General features: G+C 40.1%; 6 protein-coding genes across 9 annotated transcripts; 3 read left to right on the top strand and 3 right to left on the bottom strand.

Annotated features, from left to right (window-relative positions):
* The first annotated feature begins 27 nt into the window (after positions 1-27).
* On the top strand, positions 28-4,874 carry BDCG_06918 (transducin family protein/WD-40 repeat family protein). Of its 4 annotated transcripts, XM_045422675.1 has the most exons (6): positions 28-536; positions 611-673; positions 735-1,606; positions 1,667-3,144; positions 3,223-3,339; positions 3,398-4,874. In XM_045422675.1, exons 1-4 carry the CDS (start codon positions 388-390, stop codon positions 1,810-1,812), a joined length of 1,230 nt encoding a protein of 409 aa, XP_045281903.1. In that variant the 5' UTR covers positions 28-387; the 3' UTR covers positions 1,813-3,144; positions 3,223-3,339; positions 3,398-4,874. The 4 variants fall into 4 exon arrangements, with proteins under 4 accessions (XP_045281903.1, XP_045281902.1, XP_045278262.1 ...); XM_045422674.1 differs by having other exon boundaries at positions 1,667-4,151; positions 4,222-4,826; XM_045422676.1 differs by lacking the exons at positions 3,223-3,339; positions 3,398-4,874 and having other exon boundaries at positions 28-289; positions 364-536; positions 1,667-2,843.
* Positions 4,875-5,164: 290 nt separating this feature from the next.
* Positions 5,165-8,889, top strand: BDCG_06917 (uncharacterized protein). Its single transcript, XM_045422673.1, has 6 exons — positions 5,165-5,336; positions 5,394-5,521; positions 5,729-6,546; positions 6,603-6,725; positions 6,778-6,858; positions 6,915-8,889. The coding sequence occupies exons 1-6, from the start codon at positions 5,224-5,226 to the stop codon at positions 7,719-7,721; spliced, it is 2,070 nt and encodes a 689-aa protein (XP_045278261.1). The 5' UTR covers positions 5,165-5,223; the 3' UTR covers positions 7,722-8,889.
* BDCG_06916 (tetratricopeptide repeat protein 1) lies at positions 8,587-10,433 on the bottom strand. Its single transcript, XM_045422672.1, has 3 exons — positions 10,203-10,433; positions 9,442-10,095; positions 8,587-9,319 (listed from the first exon to the last, which is right to left on the bottom strand). Exons 1-3 carry the CDS (start codon positions 10,278-10,280, stop codon positions 9,218-9,220), a joined length of 834 nt encoding a protein of 277 aa, XP_045278260.1. The 5' UTR covers positions 10,281-10,433; the 3' UTR covers positions 8,587-9,217.
* Positions 10,434-10,450: 17 nt separating this feature from the next.
* On the top strand, positions 10,451-12,392 carry BDCG_06915 (HAD superfamily hydrolase). Its single transcript, XM_045422671.1, has 3 exons — positions 10,451-10,600; positions 10,667-10,826; positions 10,908-12,392. Exons 1-3 carry the CDS (start codon positions 10,581-10,583, stop codon positions 11,631-11,633), a joined length of 906 nt encoding a protein of 301 aa, XP_045278259.1. The 5' UTR covers positions 10,451-10,580; the 3' UTR covers positions 11,634-12,392.
* Positions 12,393-12,890: 498 nt separating this feature from the next.
* On the bottom strand, positions 12,891-13,273 carry BDCG_17425 (uncharacterized protein; the record flags this gene model as incomplete). Its single annotated transcript, XM_045426553.1, has 1 exon — positions 12,891-13,273. The coding sequence occupies exon 1, from the start codon at positions 13,125-13,127 to the stop codon at positions 12,891-12,893; it is 237 nt and encodes a 78-aa protein (XP_045281900.1). The 5' UTR covers positions 13,128-13,273.
* A 495-nt stretch (positions 13,274-13,768) lies between these two features.
* BDCG_17424 (uncharacterized protein) lies at positions 13,769-14,696 on the bottom strand. Its single transcript, XM_045426552.1, has 2 exons — positions 14,141-14,696; positions 13,769-13,934 (listed from the first exon to the last, which is right to left on the bottom strand). The coding sequence occupies exons 1-2, from the start codon at positions 14,322-14,324 to the stop codon at positions 13,885-13,887; spliced, it is 234 nt and encodes a 77-aa protein (XP_045281899.1). The 5' UTR covers positions 14,325-14,696; the 3' UTR covers positions 13,769-13,884.
* Positions 14,697-22,330: the final 7,634 nt, after the last annotated feature.

The following is a 22,330-nucleotide window of genomic DNA, read 5'->3' as shown; positions in this document are numbered from 1 at the left end:
CCCGAGGCGCGCGCTTGGGCCAAGGATCCAAGCGCACCAACCAACCTTAACAATATGCGAGGTCCGTATATAAATAGGTGAAGGTCTGTTTAATTCATGGCGGGACGGACAGGGATCGACAAAATCAAAGTTGTATTTGGGATGTTTAGATACATTTTCTGTTGGGATTGCATTTGGCCTGGAGTTGGCCTGCATTTCATCTACACTATCCTATCCTATCAGTGTCTGGCCCAATGCTGTCTCTATACAGGATTGTTGCCCTAGTATACTGACTGTAATCCGTGATTGAGTGGGAATATCCATCCCCTATTCCCTATTCTGTGCCCGTCAAGGAAAGGATCTGATCTCCTCTGGAACATCCAGCGTTTGCAAGCAATTCTGGCCACCATGAAGCAAACTAATCCCCCGTTCACCTTAACATGCGCAGCTTCAACTCGGAATTATGCCTTTTCGACGCCTGAAAAGTCATTAGGCAAGAAAAATGCCGTTGCGGGAGAAAACAGGGCGATATCCAACTACTTCAAAGAAGCTTCCTGGTACGAGGGGACTTTTTAAATCCTTTCTAGCCCTGAAGACTTGGCCAGACTGAAGCTAAATATTTTCTCGATAGGACACCAGATGGGACCAGTATAATTACGAATTCTGCTGATAACACTATCAGAACATTTGTGCTGTATGTGGTTTCCCCCGCTTGACGCTATGCGGATCTCATCTAACCGATCCCAAATGTATAGACCTGCCGATTTGATCGAACAGAGAAAGGAACCCCTTGAACTGGAACCGTATCATACAATTCCATCGGCAGAACCAATATATGCAATGGCTATTTACCCGTTCTACGGACTACAGGATGCATCTTCGACGCTGCTGCTCTCTTCTGTCAGAGACCACCCTATTCGATTGACTTCAGCTTTATATCCGGGATTCTCAGCATCGTATAGTCTTATATCACCCACAACAGAGGCCTTCATTACGCCCCATTGCATCCTCTATCCTCCTATCCTTAGCGGGACTCAGTTTCTGACAGGTTCGGACAGTTTGATATGCCTATTCGACGTGTCTCGTCCTGGAACGGACGGACCCGTGTCCAGACTCCAGACCATTCCAAGCAAACGGAAGAAGATCGTTGGTGGTGGTGTCGGGATGAAGGGTATCGTTTCCACCATGGCAATCAACCCATCAGGGGATGGGATTTTAGCAGCGGGTACTTTCACGAGATACATAGGCCTTTACGCGTCCAATGGATGCGGTGATACTATTGCCACATTCAGTGTCGAAGGTACGGCAGCAGATTCACGTGTTGGAGGTAAGGGCATTACGCAGGTGCTCTGGAGCCCATGTGGCCGATATTTATTCGTCATCGAGCGTAAAAGTAGTGGGATTCTCGTGTACGATATTCGAGTCACTGGCCAATTAGTGGGTTGGTTGGAGGGGAGGGGAGGAATGACAAACCAAAAACTCAAAGCGGATATTGTTCCTGGAGGGGAACGTAACGCTACGGAAATTTGGGCTGGTGGGACTGATGGAGCACTAAGAATGTGGTTGGATCCCGCAAGTGTTACTGGGGAAGGGAGAGAGCCGGAATGGGAGAAGCAAGTCCATGATGGTAAGTGGCGCATCCTCACACTAAGTCGAACGAGCTCGATGGACTGACAGCATACAATAGACCCTGTGACCAGTGCCGTTTTCCACCATACGGGTGGTGTTCTAGCCACCTGCTCTGGTCAAAAAAAGTATCCATCGTTCAACGACGACGAAACTATGGATATCAACGCCAGCAGCGACAATCGCCTAAAAATATGGGCACTTTAAGCACTTTGAAAGTTCAGCAGGCTCATCTTTTGGGCATGGACGCTTTTATATATATATAAACCCCCAACTGGCACTGTGTCATCACAGCCTATAAACTATGGGAAGTAGTCTTTTTTTTCAAGTTCAACCGTTGGCTGAAGACCGCACCCCATTAGAGGTGCCATATCAATCGCACATCAACTTCCTCCAGGCTCCAACGAGCTAAATTCGTTGGCACGCGGGCATGCAGCTTAGCACTTGTGATGATCTATAGGATCGTCTTACTCTACCCCGTTTCATTATCTCCCCTGGCGACCCATTATGGGAAGCGATGATTCGTGCTGCGTCCGGCCAAATGGCCAGAACTTCAGGCGCTCGAATATATATCGCCGATGATTCAGGCTTCGTGGGCGAAAGCGAACTCTATGAATGGATTTTAGGAAATAACCCTAACACGCTATTGAAGTGAAGAGGGATGAGCAAGCTGAAGAAAATCGTCAATGTTGCGAAAAGCCGTGACCACCTTGGTGCAGCAGATCAGATCTCTAAGTACATAAGCTACTAGACATTTGTGTGAATATTTACACCCTGGCTACTTGCTTCAAAACTCAAGAAGTCAGCTTTGATAGGAGGCATAAGAATCATGGAAAATAATATTATTCGAGGACAATTCACCAAGTCCAAAGTTGATAATTACCGTTTGTCTTCCCTGGGTAACCTGACGCGACATCTGCGAGTATTTTTTCCCCCGAAGATTATTTTCTTCTGCCGTGGGGACCGCATGGTTGACCGACAAGGAAATATCTGACTTTCTCCTAACCATGCAGTAGATAGCCTGGCACAAACCGCAGCCATTTTATTAATAGCCTGTCACATTCCCCCATAAAAGCAAAACATAATGTGAACACCGACGGCATGTCAAGTCTTTATAACTTAGGTGTGTTAAGGTAGTTTTTTGCGATTGGAAGAATTTTGACAACCATGTTTTATGGAAATACAATAGCGCAACATATAAAAGTAAAAGTAACAAATGACAATGGCCCATTCTCGTGAAACCGCTTTATTCTTCCTGGTCGTTTTTTCTTGAAGATCATTTGTTGTTCATTGTCGCGTTTCGACAAACAAAAATGAGTGGTTAACTAGTTACGGCTGCAAATGCGGGTGATGCTTGGCAGGGTGAGCTTAATTTGACCATCCTCAGCCTCAGCCAAAGGAAGACCCTCTGTCCCAAGTCAGCTTCAATGGATGGATGTAAGCTATCCAGTAACAACCTGTTCAATTTTGATTTCCTTCTAGAGTCCCTCTCAATTGCTTCATATTGTGCTGTATGAAGATTTCCCCCATGAAGCTGAGGTAGCGACTTTGCTTGCAAGTGCTCTATCGCAGCACCGTGGCTAACTTGGACGCCCGCTCAATGCCATCTTCAAGTAGTTAATCTTCGATTAGATCACTCACCTCTGCCTCCATCTATCCTGGAACTCCCAATTGTGAATTCCTGATTAATATACCCATGTTCCATGGACATCTTTGTGCTTCTACGTGGTTAAGGTAGCAAGAACATGCCCAGAAGCAAACATCTCGTTTCCTCCACGCTTACTATGGCTAGGCCAAATAGATGTACGTTATACGTTACATCTTCGCAATTAGCCATGCGCCCAGCTCTTCTTTAGGATCGCATGAGGGTGCAATTTATCTAGTTATGACTGGCTTGTAGCCTTGATCTCAGCTTTCGTTTCTTTTCTCTTCTCCATCATTTTCTACTACAGACTTCCTCTCTTGTGTGTTTCAACAACATGCCTCATCACCACTGCCTGGACGGGCGCTTGCTGTCGACATTGCTGAATCCAGTTTTACGTCTAGTTCTCTTTCCTCTACTTATATTTCCGTTTTACCCTAGTGCAGAGGTGATAGCGACTCTCCACCATGATACGCCATCTCAAAGAGAATTCGCAGATTGCCCGGTGTTCTACAAACCCAGCCCGTCAGCTTAAGCAGCAGTCATGTAATATAAAAGCAATATAACAGAGGACGTGGAGAATTACCAGTACAATCCCCTAGGATCTTACCAGAAGCACCAGATACTCATCTATACGCGGATTTTCCGTTGACAACAGGGTTTCTAGCGAAGGATTTGCGGATGCAAGGAACTATTTATTGTTTTTGTCACTATCCCAGCCTGAGGGGGAAAAAGGAAAGAGAGAAAAAGTTCCTGATGCGTTTGATCGATTGTAAGCGCAACAAACTTGCCCAGTGGGTTTTCCCGGCATTTGGGTGTGTAATGTCTTTAGTTGGCATACATGGTGTTTCTTGCGATTCTGCGGCGAAGCTTGGGCTTAGCGTGGAAGATTTGATGGCTTCCAGTATGTATAGCCTCCTCTTTTACAGCAATAACTCAATGGAATACTTCTGACGACTAGTATTTACCGGCAGATCGAGAGATTTCTACACCTTTTGTTCTTTACCTCGATTGATAATGATAACATTTCGCGATTAATTGACTTTCAAAAGGGGTAGCCTGCTATTCATCTTCGGTTCAAGCTGTCCCCCACAATGGACTTCTACCCCGCAGGCTGTCATATGGCGCTTCGTTCAATAGGACTCGAAAGGCGCTAAGGGGTTCGATATCAAAAAGAAATCCGTTTTTTGTACGGTTTCCTACCTACGCTACCATATAACCCGGCAGCCTCCTATTTCCAACGATGCGGTGGCTGGCACTACTCCTGCAGTGAATTTCACACCCAACGAGGTCGAATCTATGTGAATATAAGATGCCAGCCTCCCTATTTCGTATCTTCTCAACGCCCCCTCCATGCTCTTCGTTTCTTTCTTTTTACATCTTCTCGATAGCTTCGAATTTACCAATCTTCACAACCTTTTGCTTCCCTGCTCTTTACATCTACTTGACCTTACATCACTCGGATAGTCTATGAGAGTTCCTCGTCGTCTGGACATCTGATATTCGAACCCCATAAGGGCGATACAGGCTTCAGAATATATTCCTATTCTCTGCCGCTGAGCCCAACTCTTCCCAAAAGATTTCTACTCCCAGCTCCCATCGAGCCCCTTGCTGAGAGCTGCTTGACCTTCATTGTCTTCGTGACACCCTGAACCTGTTTCTGGGGACCGTTTAACTGTCGTCCAGGTCAGAGGAGCAATAGTGAGTATCGGTACCGACTGCTCATACCTTCAGCACTTGGCCCCTTTCGACAAGTATGTGTCGCACCCCTATAGTCTGTTTCCTTTCTTGATTAGTGTATTTTCCTCTCTGTGGTCAGGTGGCAGAATATGACTGACGCCTGACCTAGCACTCATCTAACGCCTCCAGCATTTTCTGGTCGTGTGTCTGCAAATCAGGGATTTAGCGCTACATTGCGAAAAAGTCCACACCATTTCCAGTTTCCGAGACCAAGCAGTCTTGTTGGAGATCGAAGGATGGATTCAACTGACTCTTCCGGTTATTATCAACCACTGGTGGAGCCGGTACCGATGGAAGGTTTCTTCAACAATATCATGGCGCAGCAATTCTCCTTTGTAGATGAGGCTACGTGAGACTCGTTGCTCATGTTGGTTTTGGGTTCCTGTGATACTAACGATATGCATAGATACCACATGGACAATTTTCGTGAGGACTACTCGTGCTCTGGATTGGTGAACGGTGACCTTGAAACTGTTGACCCGGGTTTTCCTGACAATCTGGCCCCCAAGCTAGGTGATGCGTTGCGAAGAGACGGTAAGCTATCCTTAACCCCGTTTCCCCCCCACCCCAGCCATAATCTACCCCTTTCGTTTCCTGACCAACCACCCAATTTTCTACCATCCATTTGCCCAGTTATATAAACAAAACAATGCAGGACCTCATAATATAATCCCTCTACTATTATGCATTTTCTACCCATTCGAAAACGAAGCTTCTAACGGTTCTACTCTAATCGAATAGGTATCCCAGACTTGGCCCCTTATCCTCCCGTAACAGAAAGTCTATCCGTTGCTTCCTCATCAAATACCTCCAGCTTGCAGCATAGTGCTACAGGAATGGCGCCAGCTGATTGTGACGAGCCCAACTCTACACCCAAACAGGCTGCTGAGAACCATCAGCCCGCGTCGCCAGACGCCCCCCTCTCCGTTAGCGAAAGCGCAGCTATCGCGCCATCCAATAACACGAATGGTACCGCGCGCGACCTAGAGAAAAGCCAATATGATCCAACTGATTCTGTGAATCTGGACTTCTTTCAACCGAAAGCTCCCGCTGAGACTTGTGAGCGCGAGACATGCCAGGAACCTGATTTCCGCTCTTGCCCCATCAATACTGGGGGGTTTTCTGATTTTGGAACAAAGGGGGATTATTCCCATCATCTGCCTTCTTATCCCTCTCCAGTTCGGAGCACTCCCTTCTCGACTAACACAGCTGGCAGTGAGGGTGCTGTTCCTGCTGCTGATCACCAACCAGAAACGATGAAGCGTGAAGCTCCTCTTGTCCCCACATCCCCAACATCCCCCGTCAGCCAGGGCGGACCAGATCCTGAGCTCCAATTCTCGTGTGCCGAAGAGGCGAACGCGTGGCGCGCCTTTGAAGTGCAAGTGGACTACGACCCTACGATTCCAAGAACCCCGGAGGCGAAACGTAAGATTGTCACCGAGATGCTCAAAGCGATGAAGAGTGTTGAGTATGCGCAAGACAATGAGGGCATGATCCGTCCATTTCGCGAACAGAAGCAAAGCCCGATCAGGATGGAGATTGTCTGCTGGAATATCCTGGTTTGTGAATAACATCTATTATTTGAGCAAATGATGCTGATACGTGTATTTTACAGGATTCCTGCATTAGTCGCCATGAGCATGGGCCACTGCTTGCCATTTATGACGGAAAGGCAAAGACTACCGGCCAAATCCCGACCTTCGGAGAGCGAATGGAGAAGATCATTGAGTGTCTTTGGGTATAACTTCATCTAGTCACGATGATATGTTTCCTACTAACTATTTCTACAGACCCAGAAAACCATTTGCAAGCATTTATTAGACGCGTATTACTTATTTACTTTCGTTGACGACCCTGTCTGCGCCAGAAATGTAAGTATCAAGCCTTTTTTTTTGTCTCAATAAAGGCCACACTGACGGTAAATTAGCGTGTCGTGGCGAATAAAAATCTCAACAAGCGCAAAGGAGAGGTTATGAACGCTGGAAAGAAGGCCCTGGGCCACTCCAGATCTAACTCCAAATCAACCCCTGCCAAGCGCACATCTGAGGCCCGTGAAGGCCTTTGTACTCCCTTCAGTACTCCGCGTAAGGAGACCCCAGCTATGGATAACAGCACCCCTACCACCATCAATAACACTGTGCGAAACATGACCCTGGACAGTAGCCCTCCTGTTCACTCACATGGGACACAGCAAATGCGATTTTCTAGCCCTGCGAAGCATTCCACTCAGGAGAATATGGCGCACCCCATGCACCATGGTATGTTTCCAATGGCTACGCATCCTCAATTGATAAATACCCCGGCTACTGGCCGAGCTTTCGGGCCCAACTCTATGGCTGCCAGTGGATTCGCAGGACACTGTCAACCAGTCTTTGGCTTCGGGCGCAACCAATCGCCCAATGCCATCCACGGCCTTGGGCAGAACCTGTCTATGTACAACAGGGGCCCTTATAACCGCGAAGAGATGACAGAGCAGTTCAGGCAGTGCGTCCCAGCTCAATTCCACCCTGCCATGTACTGTTCTCCTGCAGCGCTAAACCCCAACTATCGGGCGATGGGACCTGCTCCACATGCTTGCGCAAACTACCAACGTCCCACACCCTCCTCGCCTGCCCGTCAACAGTCACGCAATGCCCCATCTGCTGAAGCATCCTATGGACATAGTCGCAAGCGCTCCCAGGATGAAAGTGATGCTACGGCTTATGCCCTTTCTCCTCAAAAGAAGGCTCGGTGATTGCGAACCTTGAAACCCACGCAAAAGATGCGACTGCGTGCCATGGAATTTCTTTAGGTTTCTTTCTTCTTTTTAAAAGCCCCCAAGCCAATGGCCCATGATATCCCAGGATAAAGCTGTGTTGTTGTTTGTTGATGCAACAAACATGCCCAACAGCGCTCTTTTTCAAAACCATACCCCCTGCGGCCAAATTGATCGGAGCTCGCATATGTTTTATTTTATGCCAGTGGTTTTCCAGTTTTCTCTTTCTGCCGCTCTTTTCATAAGAGTTCTGTCATAGATTCTATTTAGTATAGAGCCCACCTCACCTCATGTTGGAATTTTCACACACCCAATCCAACATCGTGTATTTCTGAACCTCAGTTTCAGGAAGCTAACTACGGGACATGACAACTTCTTTTCGTTTTTTTTTTCGCTCAACTGACTTCTTCCTCGTTTCCGTCCTTCTCTTTTTGTTCTCTGCCATGGTCACTTTACCACTATTGGGAAGGATTCAATATCATCCATCGCCTTGGACGTCATCGGGCATAATACTGGATTTGAGAATAATGCCCCCTTAATAGCCAGGCCTTGCTTCTAGAAACTGACCCAGATTTATGTGCTTTGCCATGCTCCTGAAACGCGTGCCACCGTGTTTTGACTAACTAGCGTTGTTGTTAACTCCTGCAAACCGTCACCACCCTAATTGTTTTCTCTCCCAACTTCCCTTCGCGCCTAGTTTACAGTTCTTGGGCGTGCTCTTTGGGCATGTTCTCAACGATAGTTCTCCTTACGGGTTTAAGCTAGTATTTACCTTCCGCTCTCGGCAACGTTGTCGTTTGTTAAGAATTTGGGCTTTTAATTTTAGTTTTTTGTTCCATTTCGAGGGGATAGTTATATGCTATGGTGAGGATGGCTAAATTGTTACATTCTATCCACACTTGTAATGGCAGATTGTAATTATGAAGTGCGGGAAAGAAATATACAGTCAAAAAAAGAAAAAGAAAAAGAAAACTTCTCTGGTTTTGCTAGCCTTTGAATATATAGTACCTCAGCAGAAGATTTAGTTGATCCTGGATAAAGCGCGGTGGTGTGTACCAGCATGTCCTCCCGGAGGACGATAGGTAACGCTCTTCTATGTAGAGAAGGACCTACGTACGGTATTACTACAGCTGTCATGAGAATTCGCCTTGTAAACAATGCAGCTCTCGCGCCTCTGAAATAAACTGAAGATCTTATTCTATCAACGAAAGGCTCCATTTCCCAACGATGTATTTCGCAAAAAGACAGCAAGCATGAGAAGTGGCTCTGCGTGATAAAAACCTGCGTTGGTGCAGCAAGCCCGGATTTTTTCCTATAAATATCATGGCTTGAGCAAGTAGATATTCTCAGAGAACTCAATGACTATATATAATGTTCGACAAAATGAATCCTTCTATTTTAAAACTCCTCCTCTTTAACGCCCCATTTACAAACGCCCATTTACAAACGCCCATTTACAAACACCACGCGTACCTTTATTTTTCAAATGACATGTTATAACCGCCCGACTTCTCGTCCTTCACGAACTTGAAATTATCCGTCGATAGTCCAAAAGGCTTCAAGATCCCGTTCCCGAGCTAAGGTACGACATTCGTAAGTAATGGGTAACTATAGGAATAACAACAACAACAACAACAAGAAGAAGAAGAAGAAGAAGAAGAAGGCAGGAAGGATAAAAAGGAACGGTTGCACAACTCACATCCTTAAGCTTCCCCATCATATCCGCAACCTCCTTCTCTCTCGCCGCATTCACCAAACCAGGCAACTCCCTCAGCGCCTTTCGCACAACCCGGTCATCCTGCACCGGCAAATTCCCCATTGCAAGCAGCTCCTTATAATCCTCCTCCGCACCCTGTAGATTCGCCCACCCACCCAACTCCATCCTAGCCCTGGCCCGCCTCATGAGTGCCTTGGCGCGTATACGCTGGATATCCTCTTTCCTTTTGTCCTCCTCCTGGAGTTTTTTCAACTGTGCCTCTTCCGACTCTTCGTCCCCGGAACCATCTAGTAGCTCTACCACGTCATTACTATCCGCACTGGCACTAGCATTGGTACTGGCTCCATCACCCACGCCCTCCCCAGACGCTGACTCCTTTCCCTTTCGTGGTTGGGGTGGCAACGCTCTATCTAGGCGGTCAATACTAGCCGTGGCTGCCTCGACGGCAGCTTTCCAGTCCTCCAGCTTCAAGTGGCATGCGGAAATATTGCTACGGAGGACGGCGATTTCGTAGTCTAGATAGTTTGGGCAAAAGGAGAGGGCGCGGTCGTAGGTTGTGATGGCTTCTGAGTAGCGGGCGGAGGAGAATAGCTTGTTCGCCTCGGACTTATGGGTGTTGGATTGGCTTAGGAGGTCCTATATCATATACTGAATTAGCTTATTTATCTAGGACAGCTATGAGCCCCCGTTGAGAGGTTTCATAAAGACAGTGTTTGGCCTTTGCAGTGAGGGAGGGTACAGACTGCTTCTTCTTCAGCGGGGTAGCGGGCGTCGTGGAATACTTCTTCCTTGTCGCTGTCGGATAAAGATGAACCAGTCATTCTTTCGAGCGGATTCAAGAGTGTTTTTTCCCCTTGTTTATAGATGTTGAAAAAGAGATACGGTAGCTAAGGATGGTGAAAGCTCTTTGTTGGCAAAACTTTCCTTTTCCATAGTTACTAAGTTACTAACTCGAGCCCTGTCGTTAGTTAAATATTTAAATATTTATAATATTTAACTAACTTTAAAGTCGTCCCCCGCCTTTATCTATCAAGGATTCACTTCAGAACATATCAACATCTCGCCATTGAATCCACCTATTACTCTGTCAAGAGAAGAACTGCCTGTATTTAGACACAGCCATGGCCTCTGCGCATAAACAGTATGTGTGTGTTCTTCAATTTATAACTATGTAGAGCAGCAACTGGGCTGACCCATTTCTCAAAAGACCACCTCCCATTCGGGCCTGTCTATTCGACATGGATGGCCTTCTTATCGATTCAGAGGACATTTATTCGCTCGTGATAAATAAGATTCTGTCTGAGTATGGCAGGCCGACGATGCCGTGGTCTATTAAGGCGCAGTTACAAGGCCGTCCAGCTCCACAGGTATAAATAATCTATCTATAGCTTCATCCATGCTGATTATATAGCATATAAACTAATTCAAAATCTTCCTCCCAAATCCAGGCCGGAAAGATATTCCATGACTGGGCCCAATTGCCCATCCCCAAGGACCAATTCCATGAAAAACAAGCCGCACTCCAGAAAATCCATTTCCCGACCACAAAGCCATTACCAGGCGTAGTTACTCTGCTCTCGGATCTTGCTGGGACAGCGAAGACCTCCTCCCCAGTCCATATCGCCCTGGCCACGTCATCGACGTCCAAGAACTATGCCCTGAAAACCGCTCATTTGGCAGGTCTCTTCTCTGTATTCCCGGAATCAAGACTGATCCGAGGTGACAATCCCCGTATCGGCGCGGGGAGAGGGAAGCCGTTACCGGACATCTACCTGCTGGCACTCGAAACCATCAATGCCGAAATTCGAGCGGCAAATAACGGAGAACCCGAAATTAAACCAGAAGAATGTCTCGTGTTTGAAGATTCTGTTCCGGGCGTCGAGGCTGGGCGGAGGGCGGGGATGCAGGTAGTCTGGGTTCCCCATGCCGGACTGCTTGAGGAATATCGCGGGAAGGAAGACCTGGTCTTAGCTGGTTTGACAGGAGAGCATAAGGATGTTGATGTGGATCATGAAATACCGGAAGACCTTGAGGGACTCGATACATGGCGAGGCCGTGGATCTGGGAAGACCGGCGAGGTTGGTGATGGGTGGGCCCATTTGCTGGCAAGCTTGGAGGACTTCCCGTATGAGAAGTTTGGAATAAAGATCCAGCGCGAGAGCTTGTCGAACTAACGCTTAACTACCGATCGGTTGGCTGTGAACTAGATTTTTATCTTTCTGTGGTTAGGGGTTGCTGGAGCCCCAAGACCAGAGATTTCTGATAGCCTGCCACATGAAAGTACACAACGGATACCCGCAATCATAGAGAGGGCGCCTCTTTATGGATATAACCACTTTTAGCATTTTTAGCATTCTCAACCAGGTACGATCCATGATATGATCGATATATCATCGGCATCTTCAGCGAGCCGAGTTGCTTTTCAATTTGGAAGTCCTCCTCATAAGTATCTGCCAGGTTAAGAAGAATCCATCTCATTCAAATCGCCACTATACGGGTGCAAGTATATGTTAGATCATTACACAAGATTCACAGTTTAGAGCTCATACATTGTGTCCTCGTACCTCCTGAACTACTATCATCAGCCAGCAAAGATGCAAAGGCCTCAGCCAAGCTGGCCGCGAGTGCCGTCCTGCCATCCACCCTCTCCCCGATCAGCTCGCCCACATCATCAATAATCTCCTGTTCTAGCTTGCCAGTAGGTAGACGTTGGTATCGTAGCTAAAGACTGGATAACCACTTCGTGAAGACAAGGACCATAGAAGATAATTTCACGCTTGAGCTAGCAACGTTCCCATCCATTTATTAGAGAACATATGCAAAATCACACCCATAAGTAGTAGAGACAGTTTAGTCAATATAATAGCTACCTGTATCAAATACCGAGATAGAATGCTCAACCTCTCCATCCACTAGAGACACTCCATTCTGCGCTTGAGTTCCCCACGGGCCCCCCCCCCCCCCCCCGCCTTCCAGACATATAATGGAGTCAGCATATCCGTGAACAGTTTGATAGCAGCATTATCCATGAATTGATCGCGATGCCAGGGCCGCGTTGGGTACTCTTTACATGCAGTCAGCAACGCAACACGTATGGGCCTAGTACTGTCGGTAGCGAAGGTCCCAAGAAAAAGTGCTCCGCAGCAGCGCATAACCATTAAACACGACCAATTTAGCGAGCGGGTGACGTTTGTGATCCCCCTCTATCATCTCACGCAACCTATTTGGTAAGAGCTGGCAACATCTGGCAATTGACGTCTCCGCTTGCTGGGTGCAAACAGCGTGCAGTTCGCCTTAGATTATATTATTAATATTCCCCGAGAAACCCTGCGGCGAGAAGGGTATTATGCACTGTCTGAGATTCCAGACATATATATTCACTGCGTGCGTAGCAGTGGTGATGTAAAAATTGGATAAGCTCAACTTTCTGTTCAGTTCGTTCCATCCTCTGAGTCCCCTGGCCGGAAGTCAAAGGGGGTTATCACATCTTTTAACTCCAAGCGGGGGAGTTGAGCAGTCGTTGAATTTTGCAGGTCAAGCCATTGCCTCTCATCGGGTGCTTCCCATAGCGCATCTGCACTTGGTAATTCGAGCCCAAGCACCTGTGCTGTCGATATACATGGCGCAATATCGTAAATAGTTGTCAGGAGGCTGCTCATGATGAACATGGAAAATAGCAAATGCTTTGAGGTTTCGTACTCAATCCACGCCTTCCACGATTTGCCACTCCTCCGCTCCCTGTTAGACACCAGAGAAATTTCCCCGAGAGCGCCAAAGATTCGAATCAAAGGACGTCAAAGTAATTAGTTTCTTTTCTTCTCTTTTTTTATTTTCTGAAAAGCAAAGTAATCAGACCAGAGCAAAAGCAAAGCCAAACGGCGAAATCAGCAATTAGGGTTTTGCGGCTGTGGAATGTGGAGAAATAAGCTTTTCGGCATTGTTTGGGGGTCGGCCCGAAGAAGCCGAGCCGATGATGAGATCTTTTTGACAGGCAACAGGAGCATCTACCACTAGGGACGGGACATGGTCCTTTGAATGCCGTCAATGTTTCAACATGGGGTCCACTTGTGCTCGACGAATTTGCAGAATCGAGGAGGTGATGATCGGCTTCCCCACCCCACCCCTTACTTCAATCAACGAATTTGACTCTTCCACCAACTTACAAGGGCAACCCACATCCCATTAATTGAATTCACCACATGAGCATTACACGGAGTCCTCGCAACGTACGTATAATTTTACAATCAAGCACACTCGCAAAAAGTATGCGCACACCCATTTCTTCTCCGAAAAGACAAATATGAACAAGTGGAGAGTGTCTTTTATCTAGTAGTTAACATATGTACATGTCTATAAGCTCCACTCGCATGGAGCACGTGCTGTTGTAGAAGTACTTTCAATTAACTGGTCTTATCAATCTGCCAGTCATTTTCCGTGTGAATAACGTCGGATAAAATCGTACGAAGCATTCAGCGCTTGCGTTCTCAGATTTTCGTCAATTGCGAATGATGGAACTTGAAAAAAAAAAAGAAAAAAGAAAAAGCAGCAAATGAAATAAAAGTAATGAGTAGCCATCTCCGTAAAATGGTCCGCCAGAGACTAAATGATATATAACAAGAAATACATGCTGTGCAAAAGGGAAAAAGAGAGAACGGCGAGGAGACAGGCAAAGCAAACTTACAATCTAACCAGCCATGAAGCATCTTATCAAACACTATGCCTTCAACCTCATAATTGCCCGATGGGGTATCTGCGCTATTATTACCCCGTTGGGAATTCAACATCACCACTTCATTCTTCAGACGGTCTACAAAGGTCGTCACCTCATGCAGAAGAATATCCGCGCCGGCAATAATAAACAGCATTTTCTGCGGAAGAGTGCGGATGTCAGCTAAAATGGGATTTAAGAGAGAGTCTTCGGATCTTTGGGACCGTGCAGATTCGGCGTAGGCATTGAAGAGAGGAGCTATGAAGACCAGAGGGTCTGTCTTTGTTTGGAAAGGCGGGGCGGTCGTGGTTTTTCCGATGGAGGGATACGGAGGTCGACCTAATGTGAAGGAAAGATAAAAAAAAAAACAGAGGAGAATTATTTACAAGTTAGATCTTCTAACGCCAATGCCGTCGAGCGCTTGAAAACGAAGGAGGGTGAGAGGAGAGATGGGCTGATCTAGTTCTGACAAACTCGACTTTTGGTGGGGTCTGGGTGAAGACAAAAGAGAGGGAGAGGAGGGTTGAGTACGAACAGGAGTTGTCGATCATTAGTGTGCTCTCAGCACATTTCAGAAGTATATTAACTGAGCACTTTAAGACTTTCTTGATGAATTTGTATCTGCTTATCTAGATAACATTCTCATCTTCACTGATGAATTCAGAAAGAAACATCAAGAGCATGTGCAAAGAGTATTACAATGACTACAAGAACCAGAACTATTAATTAATATTGACAAGTGTGATTTCAAAGTCAAGAGTACTAAGTACTTAGGTTTCATTATAGAAGCTGGCAAGAGAATCTGAATAAATCCTGAGAAGGTCTCTGCTATTCTTGAATAAAAGGCTTCATACACTGTGAAAGATGTATGAAGCTTCATCAGATTTACTAACTTCTATCAGCAATTTATATGAAACTTCTCAGATATCATGAGATTACTTACAGATCTTACTAAGAAGGACTCAGTATTTCAATAATCAGCAGACACTGAAGCTGCATTTATACAGATAAAGAAGATGTTCATTAATATCTCTCTGCTGATAACATTCAATTCTGATTGCAAGATAGTTGTTAAGGCTGATTTCTCTGACTATATAACAGAAGAAGTAATATTATAATATGATGATGAAGATGTTCTATAATCATGTCTCTTTATATCTAAGAAACTGAGTCCTGCTGAATGCAATTATAAGATCTATGATAAGAAACTTCTCATAATTATACACTGTTTAGAAGAATGAAACTCTGAACTATAAAGTGTCTCTGAATTTGAGATAATCACAGATTATAAAAATCTTAAATACTTTATAACTATCTATAAACTCACTGAATAACAGATGTAATGATCTGAGTTTCTAAGCTGCTTTCATTTTATAATACACTATCATCTCAGCAGTCAGAACTTGATAACAGACACTCTCTCACAATGAGAACAAGATATGTCATTTGATGTGACAGACATATACTGAATAAACTGAGAACATCAGCTCTTAGATCTGAAAATATTGATCAATCAAGATAGAATAACTCATGATACTATATATACTTCTTCAATTAGAACACTCTCTCTTCAAACTGATACTAATATTGATATCTTCACTTTCTCTACACTGAATAAACTGTGATATACAGCAGCTCAGACTGATGAACTTCTTCAGACTCTTATCAAAGTAGTATACAAGAAACACTCTGATTCTTCTCAGAACTACATATAAGAACTGATATCTCAGAATGTTCAATCAATGATAATAATACTCTATAATTCTGTGAATAACACTGAGTCTCTCACTTTAAACTCTTATACACTCAGATAATACAAGAGATGCATGATATATATATAACTAATTATTCAGATTATAAATAACTATATAGAATGATCTTCTGAGAGTTCTATTAATCTGAGATATTAAATAGTATCAGATACTTCATCTGAAACTGTAACTACTATTCTTTCATTATTTTATAAAAGAACTGTAGAAAAGATCTACTGAAATCACTTAATATTTCTAATAGAATCTGATGAGATGTAGTAATTAACTTCACTGTTAATCTATCTAAGAGTAAGAATTGTAGAAACATTCTGATCATTGTAAATTAATTAAGCAAAGATATAATATTGAAATCTTATAATAAGATAAATGCTAAATAAGTTACTGAAGCTTTTCTACAGAGTCTGTTCTATCAGATATATGAATTACTGAGATTTATAGTATCAGATTAGAGCTGTCAATTCATAAGCACTTTCTGAACTAGAATCTGTCAAGTTCTCAAGATTACATATCATCTGTCAACTATTTATCATCTCAAGACTGATAATGCATCAGAATGAATAATTCAGACTGTAAAGAATTATCTTTATAAGTTCTGCAATCACTTATAAGATGATTGATATGATCTTCTTCTACATACAGAGATCACTATTAACAGTCAAGATGTTATTTTAACAGATGTAAGCTTATTCTTTCTTACATACAGATATTATATAAAAGTGTTGAATCTTCTAGAGATTATACAGTTCACACTGAATCTCTGCAGTTCAATTCAGATCACTGATAATATAGTAACAAAGCTCTGAGATGTCTGTGATTGAGCAGAGATCTTCATGACAACTGTAAAACAAGATTAAGAGAATCAAATCAATGTTCACTGAGACTCTGCTGAATAATATAAGATAGAAGATCTGATATGATTGAATCTTAAGAACATATGAATTATATATTCATCTCATATGCTAGATTATTACCATATCAGGTATAAAGTAATAGAAGTTCTAGATAGTCACAACTACTGTCTTAACACATTATCAGAGATTTATAATGTATTTCATATAAGCTTGCTCTGTCACACTGTCATCAATCTGTTCTCTTCTTAACTAACTTTCAACTAGACTGACCGCCGGAATCATGAATTTCACATTTGATCTCATTTAGTCTAGTCTCATACATTTCTTGATGTGAATCCCGCTAAGACTGGCTATTAAAAAAACATGTAAAGTAACTATATATCAGATCTTAAAATGAAACCATGACTTGAAAAAAATGAGAAAGTGATCTCATTTAATCTCATTTAGTCTTATTCTTAGCATAAAGTTACTATTTTTAGACATTTTAAGGTTTTTTTTAGACTATTTTTAATTTTTTAAAAAGTAATGCTTTTTGATAATGCTCAAATGAGATTTAAAGTCATTTAAAGCAATAAAAATAATTTAAATTGAGAAGTGAAAATCATAGTCTTATTTAAAAAATATGACAAGAGTAGATAGTAAGTCTCACTGAGACAGTATAAGACTACAATCTAATGATAAAACTGTGTAATGAGATCAGTTGAATTGATAATAAGACTATTAAAAAATCTGGTTCTGGTCTCAGACACGGTCACACGGTCAGTCTACTTTCAACTGACAACTGTCAGAGATCATAGAAGAAGATAATGAACTTGAGTAAGAGATTGAAGATATTCTCAATGAGAGATCACACAGCTGTAACTGATAATATCTTGTGAAATGAGTCAGTTACAATCAATCAACCTGAACTCTGAGTTCTGTATTATTTGAAACAGCAGCTCTTGATCAATGAGAACTGCTTCTAAAAAGAGAGGACTAATATAGTGAGCTGCGCTTAATCAATTATATAGACTATTTCATTACACTTCACAGATTTCAATCACTTAATTCTTGAATATATACACTCTGATTCTCAGTTATTCTCAATCACTGATTCTCAGCTGCTATAAATGTGTACACTTCAATTCTCAGCCATTCTCAATCATCACTCCGATTCTCAGCCATTCTCAATTGCTGATTCTCAGCTGCTATAAACATGTGTATATTCTTCCGCTCTGAAGCTTCATCACGTACATCATCACATATGTATATAAATATTCATCTTAATCACTGATTCTCACACTTTCTCTTTCTTTCCTTCTTTAATATTTTTATCTTTATTATATAAGACCTATAATATTATACTGATCTATTTAGCGTAGACCTCTTACAAATAATAAGATTTAGTCATTATATAGTCTTTTATATATAATGAGTATTCACTGAGTAATCAGTGAATATCTTACTAAGATAAAACTAATCAGTTTATAGAGAGAGAATCTGATATAATATATATTTTATAAATTTTATTTATATTTTTAAAAAAATTTAATTATATTTACTAACACTTTTAAAACTACTTCAGCAGTGTATATTTAAATTAATATAAGTTTTATAAAATTTAATATAAGAAATAAATTAATATCACTATTAATTTTCAGTTAATATTAAAAAACATCTTTATATTAAGAAAAATATTACTCTGAACAGAGAGATTTTTTTTAATAAAAAATATAAATTTTCAAATTGCTTTAAATAATAAGAGAAAATAAAATGAAAGAAATAATATAAAAAAAATATTTAAATAATATTTAATACTGTGAGAAAATTAAAACTGTAGCTATAGTTAAATATTTTATAAAAAAATAATAATAAAATAAATAAAAGCTTTAGCTATAAAAAGAGAAGAAAAAATATACTGTTAAATATTATAAAACATAATTAATTAAACAGATATTTATAAAAACTTTTATAAAAACTTGTAAAAAAATTAATAATAAGTTTAAAATATTATAAAAGCTTTATATAATTTTCTGAAAGTAATAATAAATATTATATATAGATCTTTTTAATGAAATTAAATAATATTTTTCTTCTGATATCTTCTACACTTTAATCTGATTTAATTATTTTAAAATCATAAGTTTTATATTTTAGATAAATTATTAAGTAAAGCAATTATTCTCTGAATTAATTATATATATGTATTGTGCATATAATTTTAATCTTTAATAAATAATATTAATATTTTATTGTGATATACTATAGTTGAAAATTAACAGCTCTATAGAGTGCTTTTTGAAGTTCATTAAGTGAATGAGTTCATTGTGATGACTCTAGACTGACTGATAAAATTATAAATTTTATATTTAATTTCATTTGATCTGATCTCATACATTTCTTGATGTGAGTCTTATCAGAATCAAGTCTTAAAAAAATCTGAAAATGAATCATTTCTGAGAGAAATGACATGAAAAATGATCAGATTTAATTCAAGAACAGTGAAATAAGAGTAATTTCTCAGAATAAACTATAAAAGATAATCATTCTTTCAAAATCAGAATGAGACTGAGACTGAAGATTAAAATCAGTCTCATTCAATTTATTCAGTGATTACTTATATAATCAAAATTTAATAATAATTATTAATAATACTTATGAAATAACTAAATATATTCTTGTATAAGTTTATTCTTTACTTTCTTATAAAAACTACACTTCTCTGATATACTGTGATCAGAGGTATTAAACTGTCTGATAATTTCATATTTTATAATTATAAGTTTCTTAATTATTTCTTTTTATAATTGTCTCTGATAATAGTGATAAATATCTTAACTTGAGTTAAACTTTCACTTCATTCTTATCTGTGTCAATGAAGTTGTCAGAATATCATATATTATCAGTACAACAGTTAAATATATACTCTCAACAATTTTTTATAACTCTAGAATTGATTTAATATGTAAATTTATCAGATCATCTTGAAGATAGCAGTTAAATTCAGTTTTATAAGTATATAGTTTTGTCTGATTTTCAGTTGTAATTAATATATATAAGTTCTGTTTCAAAGTTAGTATTATAATTCTATATAATATGAAGTATTATCAAAGATCATTACTTGCTAGAGAATTGTATTTCACTGTCTTCACATTTTAAACATCTGTTTATTGAAATCTCTGAAAGTTAGTATTATAGTAGTCTCAGACTAATTAAATATACAAGTCTCATTTCTTCTCTGTTCAATCTTGAGAAGTGTAGATATTAACTTAATAGAAGAAATCTAGTAGAGCTGCTATAGTATAGTACTCTGTAAAAGATTGTTCAGTTTTACTGTAGTAATATATCAGTTTATTTCTTATAGTAATAATAGCCTGCACTATAGTATTATCTCAGACTGAATTTCTTTTTAAGTGATTCAACTGCTTTTCAATTATTATTATTATTCTTCAATTATAGATGTATGCAGTCAGAGACTATGACATCTACCTGAGAACTTTAGTTCTCAGGGTTTTTTCTATGTCTGTAAAGTTAACTATTGTACATTCATCAATTTCAGATATGCAAAATCAGAAAATTCCAGCTCAGAATACAAAAACTGTTTACAAATTGCAGTGTTTTAACATCTTTTGATACTTTGAAATCATTTGACAATATCATGACAAAAGAAAAGAGAGAAAGAACACAGTCTCAAATATAGACACATTAAATAGATAGATAGAAAGAAATTGAAAGAAAAAGATACAGAAAAAGATAAAGTAAAGAGAGACTATAACAAAACAAATTATTAAAAGAGAGTGTATAGCTGTTTTAACAGACTATATCTGATTGATTTCCTTCTCTTCATATTCAGATAATTCTGAATTTAGTCATTTTCTTGTAGCTGCTTGAGTTTCTGATAGAAAGTCTATTAAGTATTTAATTCCTGTCTCAGTTGAGAATAAGAATCTCATATTTAATTGATTTAGATTATACTTCTCTTTCAATCTGGCTCTGAGACTATTGTATAATACACAGTGCATTATAATATGCTCAGGATTCTCATTTGTATTGCAGAATGAGCATTCTATTGAGTCAAATCTATCATCAAATCTTTGTATATAAGATTTGAAATAGTCATGTTCTAGTTTCAGCTGTATTATAGATGAGAATATTTTCTTTTTACATTTAATTGAACAAGATTTCCACTTGGGTTTTGTTTCAAATCTTGAATAATGTATACTCTTCTTTTGTTTCTGCCAGCTTTCATTCCACTTGTCTAAACAAGATTCTTTTATTTTTCTCTTTATAAAAGACCAGGACATAATTTTTTGAATAGATCTGCTTAATTCTGCACTCTTTTTTGCAGCTGAATCAGCCAATTCATTATCATGAATATTCATATAAGCAGGAACTCAGTGCAGATGAATTATCAGCTTTGATGTTCTTCTCTTTTGAATTTTCAAAACAGAGTTTAAGATCAGTTCAAGATTCATTTGATCATTATGAATCTGACTATTTCTAAGTCTTTTTAAAGCAGCTTGACTATCAGAGAATATTCATGTCTCTTTCAAACAATTTTCTCTTTTATGAGATTTTATTTCAATGAGTTTGAAAGCTTTCACTATTACAAATAGTTCAGCATCAAAGACTTCACATTCAGAGTCTAGATTTCAGAAATCTGAGATAAAATTAATATTATCTTCAGTATAAGCAATGCCTGTATCTAATCTATTCAAGTTCTCATTTTTTGAGCCATCTGAATAAACCAGAATAGAGTCTTTTATATTGATTGTAGAAATTCTCTTCAAATGCTGTTCATATTCTTTCTCTTTTGATAGTTCACTTATTTGTAAGTCTATAAGAGATTCAAGCTTTTCTCTTCAGAGAGATAACTTCTCATGATTAACTTTTTCAACATTTAAAGAAGAAAATTGATTTTTAATCAGAGAGCATAGTCTGTACAGTTGAGAAGGCATTTTCTTTGAAGAATTATTTTCATTTCAATCAAGAAATCTATTCCAATCCAGTTCATTTTCAGAGTTAATTGATGGAAATGAAGAAGAGACTCTTTCTCTGATTATATGATTTGAGCTCATCTTTACAACTCTCAGAGCATAGTTCATACAGGTCTTTTCAAATCTAATAGCAGGAGAAGGAATTGAAGCTTCAATTTCCATTGCTTTAATAGGAGATGATTTGAATGCTCTCAGAATTCTTCTCAAGACTCTGTTTTACAGACTTTGAAAGAGTTCAGTGAAATTCTCTTGATTATTTCACTAAACTTGAACTTCATAATCAGCTACTGATGTAATACAGGCTATATATAACTGTCTCATAGCCTGGAAGAATAGACCTCTCTCTGTATTTGATAGTCTGATTATGTTATTCAATAGTCTTTCTGCCTTGACAGTTCTTTGTTGAATGTGATATTTAAAATTCAACTTGGAGTTTAATCATACTTCTAATCATTTGACATTTACACTGGGTTTAATCTCTCTATTTAAAAGAGTTAGAGATAGTTCTTTCTCATTGAGTCTAGAAAAGAAATGAATTAACTCAGTTTTATTCATATCAAATTG

The sequence above is a fragment of the Blastomyces dermatitidis genome (assembly GCF_000003525.1).
Source record: "Blastomyces dermatitidis ER-3 genomic scaffold supercont1.7, whole genome shotgun sequence".
Classification (NCBI taxonomy): domain Eukaryota; kingdom Fungi; phylum Ascomycota; class Eurotiomycetes; order Onygenales; family Ajellomycetaceae; genus Blastomyces; species Blastomyces dermatitidis.
The sequence above is the reverse complement of the archived record's forward strand: the minus strand, read 5'-3'. Positions and strand labels throughout refer to the sequence as shown.

Bases quoted from the DNA above. Each gene is read 5' to 3' on its own strand.
- BDCG_06918 (XM_045422675.1), top strand. From the start codon at position 388: ATGAAGCAAACTAATCCCCCGTTCACCTTAACATGCGCAGCTTCAACT. The intron at 537-610 runs GTACGAGGGGAC...TTTTCTCGATAG, and splicing joins TACTTCAAAGAAGCTTCCTG to GACACCAGATGGGACCAGTA. The intron at 1,607-1,666 runs GTAAGTGGCGCA...AGCATACAATAG, and splicing joins GGAGAAGCAAGTCCATGATG to ACCCTGTGACCAGTGCCGTT.
- BDCG_06917 (XM_045422673.1), top strand. From the start codon at position 5,224: ATGGATTCAACTGACTCTTCCGGTTATTATCAACCACTGGTGGAGCCG. The intron at 5,522-5,728 runs GTAAGCTATCCT...CTAATCGAATAG, and splicing joins TGATGCGTTGCGAAGAGACG to GTATCCCAGACTTGGCCCCT. The intron at 6,547-6,602 runs GTTTGTGAATAA...TGTATTTTACAG, and splicing joins TTGTCTGCTGGAATATCCTG to GATTCCTGCATTAGTCGCCA.
- BDCG_06916 (XM_045422672.1), bottom strand. From the start codon at position 10,280: ATGACTGGTTCATCTTTATCCGACAGCGACAAGGAAGAAGTATTCCAC. The intron at 10,096-10,202 runs GTCTGTACCCTC...TATATGATATAG, and splicing joins ACCCCGCTGAAGAAGAAGCA to GACCTCCTAAGCCAATCCAA. The intron at 9,320-9,441 runs GTGAGTTGTGCA...GTCGTACCTTAG, and splicing joins TGATGGGGAAGCTTAAGGAT to CTCGGGAACGGGATCTTGAA.
- BDCG_06915 (XM_045422671.1), top strand. From the start codon at position 10,581: ATGGCCTCTGCGCATAAACA. The intron at 10,601-10,666 runs GTATGTGTGTGT...ATTTCTCAAAAG, and splicing joins ATGGCCTCTGCGCATAAACA to ACCACCTCCCATTCGGGCCT. The intron at 10,827-10,907 runs GTATAAATAATC...TCCCAAATCCAG, and splicing joins AAGGCCGTCCAGCTCCACAG to GCCGGAAAGATATTCCATGA.
- BDCG_17424 (XM_045426552.1), bottom strand. From the start codon at position 14,324: ATGCTGTTTATTATTGCCGGCGCGGATATTCTTCTGCATGAGGTGACG. The intron at 13,935-14,140 runs GTAAGTTTGCTT...TGAGAACGCAAG, and splicing joins GCTTCATGGCTGGTTAGATT to CGCTGAATGCTTCGTACGAT.